Source organism: Littorina saxatilis, linkage group LG2 (genome assembly GCF_037325665.1).
Source record: "Littorina saxatilis isolate snail1 linkage group LG2, US_GU_Lsax_2.0, whole genome shotgun sequence".
Taxonomy (NCBI): Eukaryota; Metazoa; Mollusca; class Gastropoda; order Littorinimorpha; family Littorinidae; genus Littorina; species Littorina saxatilis.
This window is the reverse complement of record NC_090246.1, coordinates 29,274,554-29,291,066: the sequence shown is the minus strand read 5'-3', so window position 1 is coordinate 29,291,066 and position 16,513 is coordinate 29,274,554. Positions and strand designations below refer to the sequence as shown.

The 16,513-nt window shown below is 48.3% G+C and overlaps 1 protein-coding gene across 1 annotated transcript in view; it reads right to left on the bottom strand.

Annotated features, from left to right (window-relative positions):
• LOC138958706 (neurobeachin-like protein 1) overlaps nt 1-16,513 on the bottom strand; it is a 76,608-nt gene that overhangs the window by 13,001 nt on the left and 47,094 nt on the right. The window contains exons 40-51 of the mRNA XM_070329958.1: nt 16,223-16,371; nt 15,824-15,954; nt 15,001-15,111; nt 14,099-14,194; nt 13,547-13,671; nt 12,938-13,078; nt 11,019-11,149; nt 10,597-10,706; nt 9,961-10,078; nt 2,884-2,981; nt 2,486-2,599; nt 1,237-1,326 (exon numbers count right to left, since the gene is read on the bottom strand). Of these exons, the coding sequence (XP_070186059.1) occupies nt 1,237-1,326; nt 2,486-2,599; nt 2,884-2,981; nt 9,961-10,078; nt 10,597-10,706; nt 11,019-11,149; nt 12,938-13,078; nt 13,547-13,671; nt 14,099-14,194; nt 15,001-15,111; nt 15,824-15,954; nt 16,223-16,371 (1,414 nt within the window). The remainder of the gene's footprint in view (nt 1-1,236; nt 1,327-2,485; nt 2,600-2,883; nt 2,982-9,960; nt 10,079-10,596; nt 10,707-11,018; nt 11,150-12,937; nt 13,079-13,546; nt 13,672-14,098; nt 14,195-15,000; nt 15,112-15,823; nt 15,955-16,222; nt 16,372-16,513) is intronic.

Here is a 16,513-nt window from a genome sequence, read left to right as displayed (position 1 = left end):
CACAATCTAAAGAAGCGGTTGGTTGCGCAAATCTTCCGTTCGCTCTCCAAGGTTCCTAACCGCCACCGACCTGCTGCCAATGCAGTCAGAGCCAGCCTCAGCTTCGGAACTTTCACCCACAAAGCCAGAGCCCGGAGTTACTTTCTCTTGGAGACGCTCTACCCTTTCCCCGGAGAACCCGGGTACTTGGGTAGAAAACATACCTTTAAACTGGTGTGAACCACCGGGAACCGGAACACAGGCCACAAGCGAAGGCGTGGTCCCATCATCCCATTCCGCAAGAACATCAGCCTGAGACACAGTAGCAGACGGCGCAGGCGAACGTTGGCAAGAGACGAAACCCCCGTCACACCGGAAGCGAACGCATCTCCGCCCGCGTGGAAGCGAACTCCCCCGCCAAGGAAGAAACCTGTGAACTTAAAGAGAGCAACAATGTCGCCACGTCCGCAGACGCACGACCGGGAAACACATAAACTAAGGCAGCCTAAGCGGGCTTATCCACAGGAGAAACCTTGTCTAAAGGTTTAGCCGTCAAAAACGGAGTAGGAGGCATGACGACCAAAACATCGATATTCTTAGCAAAGACAGTACATGAACCGAAACACAAGCCTGTCCGGAAGCCTTTGCTTTCCCAGGTGTTTACTTTGTCGGCGGAGAACCAGCAGTTACTCGTTTAGACAACTGCCGCTTCTTGGCGTTAACCGCCATGACCAAAAACAACTCACGAAAAATTTTGTAAACAAGAAAATTTCACAAGTTCAATTTAAGGTCAAAAACGCCCACAAACACAAGCAAAAAACAGAAAGATCTCACCTCAACATGAAGAGACGATAAGACAAGCAAGAAGATACCAAGAGGTAAGTGACCAAGTCCGTAGACGAAGTGACAGATGGCTGAACACAGCCAGAGCGTACAAAAACACGACCAGTCCCACTGCTCGCTGAGTATGGAATGATGCATATGGCGGCGTATGCGCGCGCATACGGAAGTCGGAAGTATGTATTAATATGGCCTTATGGGTATTGGTCACTCTTTTTTTAGAGGGGCTTCCCTTGTTACCAAGGGGATGCGTACAGCGTTACCAGCACTGAACTAGAGTTAATTGCTATATGTGAGTTGGGTAAGATATGTAATTTAATTATATCTCAAGATCTGGACTCCAAGTGTGATCGGCGATCGAAAAGAAGAAGAAGACTGTTGAAACCAAGCCAATTCAAATGAAGACTGATTACTCACCATGTTGTCCGGCATGCCTTTCTGAAGGATAGAGCGTGTCTGACTGCGAGGCACATGAACATACACCAGTGGGTCTGTATCGCTCGACACCTGACAACAACCATATCAACTCATTGTACATAACAAAAATATCAACTCTTTTAATGAATATCGAGAGACTGAAACATATCCTTCTTTTCACTCGAGAAAAGTAAGACCTTTCCTGATGAAGAGAACTGAAAAAACTTTCTTTAAAACACAGTGCAGTGAAAACTGTCAAATACGGTCACTGGACTTAGCGGACACTCGCAGAATACGGACAGTCAGTCTCGGCACGGACTGCTTTACACTGTAAAACACCTGTACGTTACGGCCACCTCGGCATTACGGACGCGGACACGTATTTTGGGTCCATAATAAGTGTGTGCGGCCAGATCAAAGGCATTGTGATAGCTGGGTGGCCTTGTTAAAAGACACGACCTTCTTCCCAGGGGTCAATGACCCAGTTTTTGCCATGAGAGGTGGTTCCCCTGTCATATCTGAGAGAGGAAACACTTCCTGCATGGGGGTCAGTGACCGGTCAGTGACCGAGTTTAACAGAGTGGAAATCTGTTTGTGTGGCCAGATCAAAGGCAGGGCAGTACCTAGTAGCTGAAACATGCATTATCACAAGTTTTTAAACTCAGGCATGGTACTGAAGGAATGGCAGTTTCAGCTGAAATAAAGCCGGGGGTCCAGGGGGCCGCTCAGGCGACTTTTTACTAATTCAAATGTGTTTAGTGCCCTCTCCTTGAAGCTGAGAGGGATATAAGTGAAAGATAACAAGGCTTGAGTAAGAAAAAATAATAATCTCAAGTCAATCAGCAGATTTTTTTTTTTTTCGGATTTTCGTTTTTGAGAGTACCATGCCTGAAACTTGTTTTACAACAGTCAATATTAAATGTTTCTCTATTTAATCTAAACAGCTTCTGTTTTTCTTATAAATGTACATGTACATGTGCAGTACTCTCTCTCTCTCTCTCTCAACTTGACTCTGTCGCGTTTACTTGCACCTGTCTGATAAGGACACCTGCAGAATAAGGACACTTTTGTCTGGTCCCAAGGGTGTCCTTATTTGACAGGTTTTACTGTAACGAGTATTCTAATCTACAATAATAATTAAAAAAACTATACATATGACACACTTGCAATTGGTGACCAAAACGGTTGTTTCACACATATAAGGAGCAGACATGGATTTTGTGGAAAACTAACAAAAGTACACACATACCTCAACAAAGAAAGGCTTCAAGTCTGACAGGAAGTAGAAAATGCTCATAGGACGGGCAGCCTTGTTGGCTCGCGCTACAGCGTCTTCAAACGACAAGCGCTTTGGGTGTGGTTCCTGCAACACAAACATTCATACTTGAAAACTGGTATACTGGGTAGACATGCAGATTTTCTCTGGCTAGTATAGTTCTTAACCGAGCTCTATCCTTGCAAACTAGTAAAGAGGAATTATTTTTCTTCTACACACACACACACACACACACACACACACACACAGAGGCACAGACGCACATACACACACACACACACATACATTACTGCATCAAATATCAGGAAACAATCAGCCAGCCTTGAATCAGTTAAAGAGAAGATACTGAAGAGTTCCATCACAGTCCACACCTTGAGAAGCTGTGTAGGGGTTTGCCCAAAGTTGTTGATCATTCCCTCCACTGATTGTCTGTCCCTGGGATTTTCTATGGCGTCCAGATCAACAGCACCTGAAAAACAAGTGAAACTTAAAAATCCCTGTATCACTCAAATTTGCTGTTGCAGTGTCCCCCCCCCCCCCCCCCCTTCTTTAAGACCTCCATGGGGGGTGGGGCGGTTATTTACTGTATTATGAAAGCAGTGGAAATTAAAGGCTTTTGAAAATTAGGTATGATTAAAATCCCTGCGGTGGTCAAGAAAGTTATTGCAACAGGCACATTCTCCATGAACACTGTCTCTATAGTTTTCTGTAAAATGGTTGATCCAAACACAAGGAAGTATAAAATCGAAAATTTCAAAACTAAATTTTCATTTAATTAATATACTTACTCAACTCACATAAATGGCATTAACTTCAGTTCATTGCTAAGATATTGAAGTAGTACTCGACCCTGGTAAGGGGGGAAGTAACTCCCTAAGAAAAACAATCCGTAGTCAAGGACGGGAGTCACCTCCCCTACCGGTAACCCGCACATGCGCGGTCCTGCTACCGGCCGTCATTCCCCCACGGAAACACACACCTGTAACACATATAATGTTAGCGGGGATGGATGGGAGGGTATAAACGATGTGAGTTGAGTAAGTATATTAATTAAATGAAAATTTAGTTTTGAAATTTTCGATTCAATCACATATTCTTACCTCAACTCACATAAATGGCAGATTGCACATAAAGGCGGTGGGATACTCACATTAAACTCTTGGAAGTATCTGGCCTGCGGCAACCATGGCTGGGAGGCAGTTGGTACCGTCCGGGTGAGTGCTGGCAATGTCCCGGAGGTAGTAGCTGAGAAAGACATCTTGAGACGTCCAGTATGCAGCTTTGAGGACGTCTGACATCCTACCAGACTTGAGGACAGCTAAGGAAGTTGCCCACGCTCGAGCCTCGTGAGTCCGAGGTGATCGAAGAGGAAGGACTGACTGCCCCCCCCCTTGTGTCTGCCACCACTGATAGGCATGCCTTATAAGTGTGGAAGACCATCTGGTAAGCGTGGTTTTTGCAATGTCTTTATTTCGGGCTGTATTAATCGAAATAAACAACAACTTCTGAGCTGATGCTCGAATCGGAGCGGTACGCAACAAGTAAGCCTTAAGCGCACGTACCGGACAGTTAGAAAGATCCGGATCGCCGGGGGCTAAAATGTCCCGAAGAGGCCGAATGGAAATGATCGGTGAAAGTTGGTCAGGTTTTTGATTTTTGGCGAGAAAATCGGGACGGAAACGCAGTGAAACCGAGCCGTCTCTTTCAAAAGTGATATCACGGTCTAAACCCGAGAGGCCGTGGATCTCGCTGCCCCTTCGCGCGGAAGCGAGCAGTATGAGCATGAGAGTTTTGCGCGTAAGGTCAGAAAGACTAGCGTCTTGTAAAGGTTCGAAAGCACTAGAACGGAGAAATTCGAGTACTAGCAGAACGTCCCAAGCCGGAACAGAAGTTCTCTCCGTTGCAGAACTGAGGGCCGCGCCCTTTAGCACACTCGCGATGACTCCCCCGAGGGAGATGTAGCGACCAAGCTGCTTAAGAGTAACCGAGATGGCTGAGCGGCGAACGCGCAAAGTGGACGCGGCGCGTCCCTGAGCGGAGAGCCATGCCAAGTGGTTTGCGACCTGCATTGACCGCGGGGCGACCGGGACAACATTGTTAGCTGCACACCATCGAGTCCAAGCTAGCCAGTGCGATGAATAAACAGAGGAGGTGGAACGCCTGTGAGCCTTCTGGACTAAGTCCAAAGTAAGATCTGAGGCGCCTGAGCGCTTCAGTGATCGCCGAACAGTCGCCAGGCGTGAAGATCCAGGAACTCGGGGCGATCGTGAAGAATGCCCGTCCTGGGCTGTAGAAGCTCCCCTCGCCGGAGGCTGAGCGGAATTGGCGGGCCGCTGGCGAGCCGCAGGAGGTCCGGGAACCAATGCTGACTGGGCCAGCGCGGTGCCACGAGAAGAAGACGAGGCCGCTCTAAGTCGGCTTTTCGCAGGACCCTTCCGATGAGTGGAGTGGGAGGAAAGGCGTAAGCCACTAGCCCTGTCCAGCTGATCGTCATCGCGTCGATCTTCCACGCTTCCGGGTCCGGAAACGGGGAGACAAAGATCGGAAGGCGACGCGAAAACCTCGTGGCAAAGAGGTCGACCATCGGTCGCTCTACCTGCGCCCAAAGGCGGAGGAGCGCCTGATGTGCGATGGTCCACTCTGTGTGGAGGATCTGAGAGGACCGGCTGAGGGCGTCGGCCAGGACGTTCAGGCAGCCGGGCAGGTAGCGAGCCGAGACCAGAATCTGATGGCGAGCGCACCAAGAAAGGATCTCGCATGCTCGGCTGGACAACAGTTGAGATCGGGAACCGCCCTGTTTGTTGAGGTAGGCAGCAACTGTCGTGTTGTCGGTATGAATCAACACATGGGTGCCCTGAAGGGCGGAGAGAAAATGCTGAAGCCCCAGAAAGACTGCCTCGAGCTCGAGGCGATTGATGTGCCAAAGCCGCTGCTCTTGTGACCACCGACCGGACGTCGTGTGTGTGTCCACGTGAGCCCCCCAACCCTTCTGAGACGCGTCCGAAAAGAGATGCGTGGAGGGAGGAGGAAGCGCTATGGGCACTCCCTGCAGAAGCCAAGGGGTGTTCATCCACTGAAGCGTGGTCTGCTGAAACCAGACCCCGAGCGGGACTGAAACGTCCCAGCCTTGTGAAGTCGAATTCCAGACTGAACTGAGCGCCGCCTGAAACGGGCGCTTGTGGGATCTGCCTAGCGGAATAAGGGACGACATGGACTCCATCTGGCCCTGTACAGACGCAAGCGTCCGGGCTGGAGCTGACTGAAGCCCTAACAGGGAAGACAGAAGGGCCTGCAGTTTGTCCACCCGGCGTTGAGTGGGACGGACTGTCCACTCCCGTGAATCGAACGCCATGCCAAGGTAAGTAAAGGTCTGCGACGGAGTCAGCTCGGACTTGGTGTGGTTGACTCGGAAGCCGAGATCCTGAGCCTGGGCAAGGACAAACTGGGTATGCTGAAGGCAGAGCGCTTCCTGCTGATGAAGGATCAGCCAGTCGTCCAAGTATGCCCTGAGCCGAACCCCGTGCTGCCGAACGAGGGCACAAAGTTGGCGCACCACCATGGTGAATACCCAGGGAGCAAGTGACAGCCCGAAGGGAAGGGCTCGAAACTGGAAGATTCGGTCCCCCCACAGAAAACGCAACCACTTCCGGTCCGCCTCGTGCATGAGGATGTGGAAGTAGGCGTCCGTCAGGTCGACGGACGTCACCCAGTCGCCCGGGCGAAGCGCCTCCCTGACGGTCGCCGGCGTTTCCATGGTGAACCGAATTTTGCGCAAAAAGCGGTTCAGTGGAGAGAGGTCTAAGACTGGCCGCCACCCCCCGGAAGCCTTGGGAACAACGAAGATTCTTCCGTAAAAACCCAAGGAGGAGTGGTCGAGAACCTCCTCTATAGCCTGCTTCTGCAGCAAGAGAAGGATTTCCGCCTGAATTGCCTCCCGAGCGTCGAGGCTGGCCGGGAACCGGAAATTGGCCGGCGCTCTGGACAAAGGGGCCTTGCCTTCCTGCCAAGGAAGGCGGAACCCCGATCGAATCACCCCCATGATCCATAGGCTGCTTGTCCGAGACAGCCACACTGGAAGGGCCCGGGAGAGGCCGCCTGCTACCGAAAGGGTAGAGGCTGGGGGGGTGACTGGATCGGGGGGGTCTCATTGGGGGTTGGGCTTGCGCCCAGACCCCCGCTTCCCAAAGGAAGGTTTACGCTGGTAAGGGCGGGAACGTGAACCACCCCTACCTGCCTGAGACGACTTCTGCCCCGAGGCCTTGCCTGCAGCTGGTGCAGAACTCCGTGGTTTGTTACCGTGCTGCTTAAGAGCGAGTTCCGTCAGTTGCACCACATGATGGTCACGAGCCTCCTCCGTTTGCTGCCGGAGGGCATCCAAAGAGCGTGATCCCAGCAACGCACCCTCTGAGAAGGGAGAGACTCTCAAAGAGTCTATGGTGGCCTTATCCGTCAGGCGTGAGCCGTTAAGAAAAGCCTCGCGCCTCCAAAACACAACCTGAGAGTAGAGCCGAGCAGCGAGAGTCATCTGACTGTCAGTGACCTTCGCGAGGGCCGCCAAGAGCATGGCAGCATCAGCCTCAATGGCATCGTCACGGAACCTAAAAGGTTCGATGGACGAAGCGATGGCTCTCGTGAGAGACCGAATGAGCGTTTCCGCTAAGGAGGTCAGTTCGAGGGAAGAACGCCCGCTCTCCTCCAGCCCGAGTAGACTCTGTTCCGTACACACGGCAGTCCTATCTCGGCTATAACCGTCCTGCCGTAAGCGAGCCAGTTCCGGAGTCACCGGAAGTGGAGCTGTGGGCAGCGAAAACGAGGAGAGAAGAGAATGTGGCCTGCTAGGCAGCCGCGATCTTCTTGAATTAGCTGGGAGGCCGCCGCCTGCCTGAACCGAGGCTAGCCAAGGCTGAGCAGACGGGGGGGCTTCCCCATGAGCAGCCAAGAGAGGGTAGGGTGTGTTAGCGTCCGCCAACACCTGAGCCATCACAAAAGGGACGGAAGGAGATTCAATGAACCGGAACTTCGCCTTCGTGTCCCCCGCGCCCGCAAAATCTGCCAAAGCAGAAGGAGGGGGTGCGACCACAGTAGAATCGGCGGAGACACCCTCAGGGAAATACCGTGAGGTTATCTCCGCAGCCAACTCCAGAGTAGGGCCCAGTTTATTGGGAATCCGTAAAGGGGTAACAGATTCAGAGCAATCCTCATCCCCTTCCTGTTCCACTCCAAAACCTTCCTGATCTCCATCAGAAGGAGGGTCCGGTAAACCGGAAACCCACCCGTCCACGGAAGCGGAAGTGGCTAGAGTCGGTTGAACAATAGACGGAAGCGCCGCAAACTGTCCACCAACAGCACCGCCGACAACCGGAACCGCCGCGGCGGAACCGGAAGTCGGGGCCGGAAGTCGATGCGTAACCAGGGACGGGATAGCAGGGACACTGCCACCGGAACCACTAGCCCGCTGTCCTCCACCGGAAGTGCCTGCCACAGCACAACCGGAAGTCGAGGACGACAATCCGCGGGCAGGCCCGACCGGAAGCCCCGAGGGGCAACCAGAGGAGCCTACCCCCTGCGAACTCCAACCAGGAACGGCGGCAGCCGAACCAAGAGCTACAGGTCGATGACCGCCGACAGAGTCTTGTAGGCCAGAGCTGGGCAAACAAGACGCTGCTGCCTGCCCCCCAGAGGCCGGGACAGCCGAAACTGATCCCAGGGGGGCAGGCTGGCGCGCTACGCCGCTCCCTAGCGCACCCGCCACGTGATGGACGGTGTACTGCCGGGGAGGAGCCGTCTGCGAACCCGGCGACGTAAGAGCGTAACCCGGGCCCGCAGGCAAGTGTGAGCCCCCAAAAAGATGGGGACTCCCACAAACGCCGCCCAACGCCGAAGCGCTGGAACCGGGCGGCGCTAAGGCCGCGAACCCCCCTGAAAAGGCAGGGGAATCCGCAACCGAACCAGAAAAATCCGGCCCGAGATCAGCCGACGTGATCGTCGCGGACGGCCGCAGCCTAGAAAGAGAAGCCACCCCCCCCACGCCAGGCGGGAGGGGAGCGACAGGCCTTTCCGCCGAATGTAAGGCAACTAGGTCATGTTTCAGAGTAGCAAACATAGCCAGAATTTCTTCCCGCGACACGGACTCGCTAGACCGTGGCGTCTGCGAGCGCGAGAGAGGAGAAGTAGAACGTTCCCGCGTAGGGAAAACCGGTGACGGTGACGTAGAGTCGAGCGAAACCCGTTCTGTCTTCTTAGTCACCGGGTCAGTAACCAGAATTAAAGAAGTAGGCTGTGAAGAAGACACAGAGGCACGCGTCTTTGATTTAGACTTAGACTTGTCTTTATCCTTCTCTTTTCCCGGTGAAGAGAGTAGGGAAACAAGTTTGCCCTTGCTTTTTGAGTTTTTGTCCGCCATTTGCAATATCGAACACGCGCACGTGGAGATGAATTACAACAGCGAAAATACTCAAACGAACGCAACGCGCAGCGAAGAGATAGTGAAACGATCTTACCTAAAGATAGCAACGCAAAGACCAGGGTCTTCTTCTTCTTGGCGTTCGCAGAGGTTACACAATCAGTCCAGCACTGGTGATAAATGTTGTCGTTTTCTCCAACTCCTGTCGACTGCCGTATAGTTTGGTCTGCAAGGGAGTTGGTGACGGCCACACTTCTTTTCGTTCCTCATCTAGTAAGGGACATCGCTGTAAGATGTGTTCCGCTGTTTGGTCCTCTTGACCGCAGGCACAGGTTGGTGATGGCGCCAGCTTGAACTTTCGGTTCATGTGAGCATTGAGCCTGTTGTGGCCAGTACGCAGCCTGATGAGGTTGACTTGCTGCTCTCTGGACATTGTGTGGTAGTCATCTCTGTTTGTCCTTGGCCTCATCAATGCCTTGATGATTGTCTTCTGCTCACTAAAGCTGACACTGTTTTCAGGTTGGTCTTCCACGGCTCCTTCTTTTGCCAGCTCATCTGCCCTTTCATTTCCTGGTATCCCACAGTGTGCTGGTATCCACTGGAGGACAACTCTCCTGGTTTGTCTGACCATCTGTAATGCTTTGGAGACCAGGGTCAAATGGCCTTCCACAAAAGGCCAAGGCAAAAAAATATGCCGGAGTACAACAACACGTCTGTGCAGTAGTGTTGAAGTGGGTGGAATGGCGGCCGGTAGCAGGACCGCGCATGTGCGGGTTACCGGTAGGGGAGGTGACTCCCGTCCTTGACTACGGATTGTTTTTCTTAGGGAGTTACTTCCCCCCTTACCAGGGTCGAGTACTACTTCAATATCTTAGCAATGAACTGAAGTTAATGCCATTTATGTGAGTTGAGGTAAGAATATGTGATTGAATCAAGAATTCTTCATGGACAATGCTCAGAACAAAAAAACCAGGAAAAGTGTTTGAAAAAGTAAATCAACAAATGTTTGCATTATGCTAAATACTTAAGTCTACGAAATGCGAACCTTCATATGTGACATAGTAGAAGACATTTAGAGCTTCGGCGGCTGCCGGTCCTTTCTGCTTGTAGCCAAAAATGAGGTCAATCCAGTTGTTCAGCATGCTGGACACATAGTCACTCTCCTGCAATAAATACAGACACACAACTTGTTACATCACATTAATCTTGAAGCTATGTGACAAAAATAAAGCAAGCTCTAAAACCGTGGAATATGACATTGCAATTTGTCATCTGCAGAGAAGGGAGGGATTCATGGAGTGATACTGAGGTGGTGATGTAAGATAAGTATACAAATATATGTGTGTACATGTGTATGTGTGTGTGTGTGTGTGTGTGTGTATGTATGTGTGTTTTATTGTTAGTGTGTGTGTGTGTGTGTGTGAATGTGTAAGTGTGTGTATGTTTGTAAGATGCACTTGAGCGTTTGCTTATCTGTGTACGTGTGTGCATATGTATGTGTCTGTGTGTGTATGTGCGTATGTGTGTGTGTGCTTTAGGTGTGTTTTAATCATGTACCCACTAGAACATTTGGCTGTCCGTGTTTCCTTTTTGTGGTATAAGATCTCCTTATTCCTAAATGATACAGGGAAATTTGATCAGTCAAAAAGATAGAGAAAAGAAGACCTGCGGTAATACTGACCAGGGCTTCTCTGTGTTTGTGAATGAACTCCTCTGGGGTCTTGGCCCAGCGGGGAAGTTGAACGTTGTTCACAGGCTCACGAGTGATCTGCAGTCGCCCTAAGTTAAATTCTGTGGGAAAGACAAACAGACAGAATAAGCAAACATTCTTCATATGAGTTCTGCAGATTCACCATCGCCTGCAATATACTTGCTGAATGTGTTCATTGCTCATGGCGCTCATTGCTAGCTGTGAAAGTCTGAAATTCAAAGTGAAAAACCACATTCCCTCCATGTAAATCTGACTCTGAAGTGGACATTTACCTACACATATGAATAAGTTAAATTCAGTAAACTTTTCTACAGCCTACTAGTAGTTCACAGTCACACATTATGCACACAATGAACATTCTTAAACGCAAAATATGTGATTGTCATACTGACCATCCTGGTTGACCAGGAACTCTGGCAGATAGTAGAACTCTGGAATCAACTCTTTGACGTCATTGGGGTTGTCCATCAGGGAGCTCCAGCTGCCCGGCACCGAGTGGAACTGACGATCTGCCACGTCAAACCTGAGAAAACAAACGGCAGGGTAAAGTCTTCTTCTGCTGCGTTCGTGGGCTGAAACTCCCACGTTCACTCGTGTTTTTTGCACGAGTGGAATTTTACGTGTATGACCGTTTTTTACCCCGCCATTTAGGCAGCCATACGCCGTTTTCGGAGGAAGCATGCTGGGTATTTTCGTGTTTCTATAACCCACCGAACTCTGACATGGATTACAGGATCTTTTTTGTTGCGCACTTGGTCTTGTGCTTGCGTGTACACACGGGGGTGTTCGGACACCGAGGAGAGTCTGCACACAAAGTTGACTCTGAGAAATAAATCTCTCGCCGAACGTGGGGACGAACTCACGCTGACAGCGGCCAACTGGATACAAATCCAGCGCGCTACCGACTGAGCTACATCGGCAGGGTAAAGTCAAAATGAAATAAGATTCACAACGTCAGCATGTGATCCTCTTTTGTTAATCTTTGACTTGGAGGGTTTTTTTCTTGCAGGGGAAGGAGGGGGATATGTGGTTGGGTGGGAGAATCATTCTGTTCAAAGATCTCACAAAAAGACAAGTTACAGACGCAATTCTGAACAATTCATTCCCTTTAAAGAGTCCTTGTATGTTGTTGATCAAAACATAATGAAAGAGTGCACAGATTTTCAATAACAGTACAGTCGAACCTGTCTACAACGATTGACCAAGGGACCAATCAAAAAAGGTCCTCACAGACAGCTGGTCATCATGGAAAGGTGAATTATGTAGGAAAGAACCTCGTCAAGGTTTTTCGGTAATGGTAGTAATGGCCGAGCAGGTGGTCGTTATCAAGAGGTGGTTCGACAATACAGTGGAGTCCGGGTACAACGAATCTCAAGGGAGATACATTTTAGTTTGTTATATCAGCAATTCGCTGTAGAGTTTTCAACCCTAAATGGCCTTAAGACAGTTTTCCCACTCACCTTCAAATGATCGTCCCATCGATCTTTCCTTGGAGAGTACAATCTCTCCATGTTTTCAACAGCTTCATAATATAATCCATAATATAGAGAGGCATAGTTCAAATGTTCACTTTACAGGGGTGTCGTTTGGGTCGGCCCTTCGGCCAATCGCCGATTTTTTTTTTACTTTGGCCGAAACTTTCATGTCCCTATCGGCCAAATGTCCGAAGAGTATTCGCCTGAATCGGCCAACGTTTGTCCAATTGTTTTTATTGGTCAGGCTTTGATTGCTAAAACTGCTGCCGATGTACTAAGTCAACTGACTGACGTTTATTTTCTTAGCGAATACCAAAAACGAAACATCAATGTTTTCAACGGAAGCCACTGACGAAAATATAGATGCCAGAGTGGTTTCCCTTCGACAAGGAAAACCACACTCTTCGTTTACGTCCGCCAGTTCGTGATAGTTTATCAGTCAGTCAGTGCTTTCGATTTGGATTTGAACATCATGTCGCAAAAAGAAAAAAAAGTAAATTGGCCAAGTCATCACGCGATGTGCACTTGTGTTTGTGTATTTTTGTCTTTGGAGACAATTATTGACATCAGTTCGTTGTAGTCTTGTGACTTTTAGAGACAAAACGGCTCTGGGGCGATGAAAACGTGTTTGTTAAAAGAGGGGTTCGTTATGCAAATGAGATCAAAAGGTTCGATGTAGCCGGAAAGTAACAAGTAAGAAATAGAAGGCTGTCTGCCGGGAAATCAATGGCAGTTTGTTAAAAGAGGGATTTTTTTATACCCGGGTTCGTTATAGCTGGATTCCACTGTATAAGGTAAGAACACTGACCACAATCCGGAAGAAACACAAGTCTTACTTTCCGCTCTGTAGCTGTATGTGGAGTGTGGTGAAGGGCTCCAAGCGAACCATGTAGTGCATGACGCCCGCCGCATTGCTGTAGTGGGTGCCGTAGTGAAACTTCTCTATTTCTCCTGACGGGTCTTCAAATGTATCAAACCTGCACGGAACATGCCACATGTACACAGACATAATAAAGCAAGGGTTTCAACACAAACAATACAAGACAGGAAAGTTTGACCTGTCTCTTATGCATGCATTCATGTTCTCTCAAATGGACAGAACAAATCAAACAGAATCGCCAATAAAGTAAGTGACCAGGAGACTTTTCAGCAAAGTATTATTCTCCTGTATGAGTTTGCAGCATTGACAAGAGACTCTCCCCCCCCCCACCCCCTCTTCAAGCACAAACTTCAGTAAACCAAAATAAATTGCAATAGGTGAACTGTTTCAGTGCAAGGCAATGTTATCATGACGCACACTGAAACTGGAAATTAAATTACCTTTTTTTTCAAAGAAAGAAAAAGGAAAAAAAGGCCACAAGCACAGGCAAAAGTCTGCAGTTCAAAACCTAAACCGAATGGTCTGAATGACAAATCTGCAAAAAGAAAGCGCTCAGACGACTCACTTGTCGCGGACCTCCTCTTCATTCTTGGGGTTGACAACACCCATGGGTCTGGTCAAATCACGGAACACACCCGGGTTGGTCAAGTCAAGCTCTTCTGACACGTAGTCACACAGAATCCATGGAAACTAAAAAAAGCAGGTCAGATCAAATCTTCCATTGTGTATAGACATGCTTTATGTGAAGAAGGCAGAATGGACTAACCTATACTGATCTGACAGGTGTCAAATATGTAATCTTGATGGTTACCAGACTTGTTATAACTAAAACTAAGTTCAGAATGAGTTTCTGTACTTTTTGTTTTACCAAAAAAGCCCAGTATTAGAATACAGTCAGAATTTCAACATCACAACTACAGAACGGACAACTTGTTTACTTCCATTGACTTTACCTGGCTGAATGGAAATAAATGCAAAACAAAGATCCATGTGTATCACCCTAGGCTGCATAATGTTAAAGGTATAACAAAACTCCAGAGAAAAAAAATCAGAAGTGCTGTGTTTACCAACAGTGCGCAGTCCGCTATACCAAAAATGTGTGGAACACACTACTCACCACTGGGTACTGGCTGAGGTCATTGTAGGTGCGACCAGCAATGGTGTTGAGCTGCATGAGGTAGTCAAAGTTGCTGATCTCTCTCTGCACCCATTTCTGGAATGAAATCCTCTCTATTACCATACATTCTCTTTACTTTGTAGTGCTCCATTAACATTTCTGACAGAGGTCCAAAGGAGGACAGTCTTGGGAAAATGAAAGTAAAACAAAAATGTTTTTTTTTTTTTAAATTTTCATTATTTTACTGTCGAACTGCTGGGAAATTTGGATCGCTTTTTCCCAGTGGAAAGGTACCAGCAACAGAGTTGCGCTACACAAGTGTGTGTGCGTTTAGGTGTAAGGCAAAACAAAACAAAAATAGTCTGTTTATGGTAACATAGGCAAAAAAATAGGGTCGGTAGGTCGGGATTTTTTTTTCTTCCAAAAAAACATATTTTTAAGTTATTTTGCCAAAAAACAAAGACTTTTTTTTGTTTTCCCAAATGCCAAAAAAAAGTCTAGGGTCGCGCGAAAAAATAGGGTCAGTCGGGATACCGTAAACAGACTATTTTGTTGTTGGCCTAATCAGCCACCAGCACTTCTACAGAATAAGCGAGATCTTTTACGTGCCACAGTGGTGACAGGTTGGAACATGGATACCGTCTGAGTCTGCACATAAAGTTGATCTGTGTCCGTCCTGGTCCGAAGTCAGACCCGTGACCCGCGGATCGCAAGTCCATTGCTCTACCAACTGAGCTACCTGGCCCCCCAATCTGGTTGATAGTACTCTAAGTGTTCACAATGTTAGGTCTGATTTGTTTCCTTTAAATTATTTATCTCATATTTGGTACTACTACTGACACACACCACACGTGCAATTGCATCTACACAGACAGACATGCAAGATAGACACACACAAATACCTGGGTAAGATTGGAGGCTCTGAGCAGTTCAGCAGGAGAGCGAGTGCCTTTGTAGCTCAGGTTCGGAGGCCTCAGACTCAGAATTCTTGTGTACACTTTGTTCCGCATGTGCTGTGAATAACCGAAGACAATTTCAAAACTGATGAAAAAATGGAAAAGATTAAAGGAGTAAACTTGACAAGGTGTAATCATCTGAAAAGAGAGAAAAAATAACATTGACACTGGCACACAATACCAATGAAAGACTGCGGGTTATTACACCCCCGGTATGGGGGTGTGTATAGGATTCGCTCGATGTGTTTGTTTGTTTGTTTGGGTGTGTGTTTGTGTTCGCATATAGATCTCAAGAATGAACGGACCGATCGTCACCAAACTTGGTGAACAGGTTCTATACATTCCTGAGACGGTCCTTACAAAAATTGGGACCGGTCAAACACACGGTTAGGGAGTTATTGGTGGATTAAGATTCTACAAGGACTTATAGAGGCACATATTAATGGTCAAAGGGAAATAACCTTCTCAGTTGGTGGCAGTGAGAATGGTTATTTCCCTTTGACCAACGGGGGTGTTTTTCCTACCTCGGAGGAATTTCTTGTTGATATTGGATTAAGAACTGTTGAGCTTTAGCAGAATACATGCGACTCCAACTAAGAAAATCAATTCTACTGCTCAAGAAAAGTTACCACCTGTCGACTTTCATTATAAGAATCTCATACAATGCCTACACTGATTCCTGGGCATATCAAAATTAAACACTTGCGGGTTTTTGCGACAGATCAAGCAGATTTTGAAGCAGAGGAGTCACTACTAAAATGCGTTTTACCTTCCTGGGAAAGTTGATGAAGTAGTTGGTGTGATCAATGAGGAAGATTTCCAAGGCGCTGCGTCTCAAGTTGTAACGACGGAAATGAATCTCACGCAGCTGTGTAAGCGCCCACTTGAAATCCTCACCCCCTGAAACAGCCACCATTATCATTGTCACATGAATGCTCAAAATCCTTGCGGAACAAAGCATCAGGGAAAATCCAAACAGTACTGCTTGTGTGTGTCAATGTGTGTGTGTGTGTGTGTGTGTTTGTGCGGGTGTGTTTGTGTGTGTGTGTGTGTGTGTGTGTGTGTGTGTGTGTGTGTGTGTGTGTGTGTGTGTGTGTGTGTGTGTGTGTGTGTGCGTGCATGCATGCATGCGTTTGTGCGTACATGTGCAATACATGCAGAAACTTGCCTTCCTCCTTGTTACTGCTGCAGTCGAAGAAGTAGACGTGAGTGGAGGTGACCTCTAAACGACCTTTGACAATGTCGACCACAGTGACCAGTTCCACGTCCTCAGAGATGACCAGCTTCTCCTTCCCTGTGTACTCTTCCATGTTGGCACTAAAACACAACGGTGCAACACAACGTAGCATTGTCCTCTTGCTGGTGAATGACTTGAGATTTTTCCTAAATCTTATTGTAATAAACACATTTACCATACTTTACTTAATGCTTGACCCTGGCGGATCGATCATGTTGCACC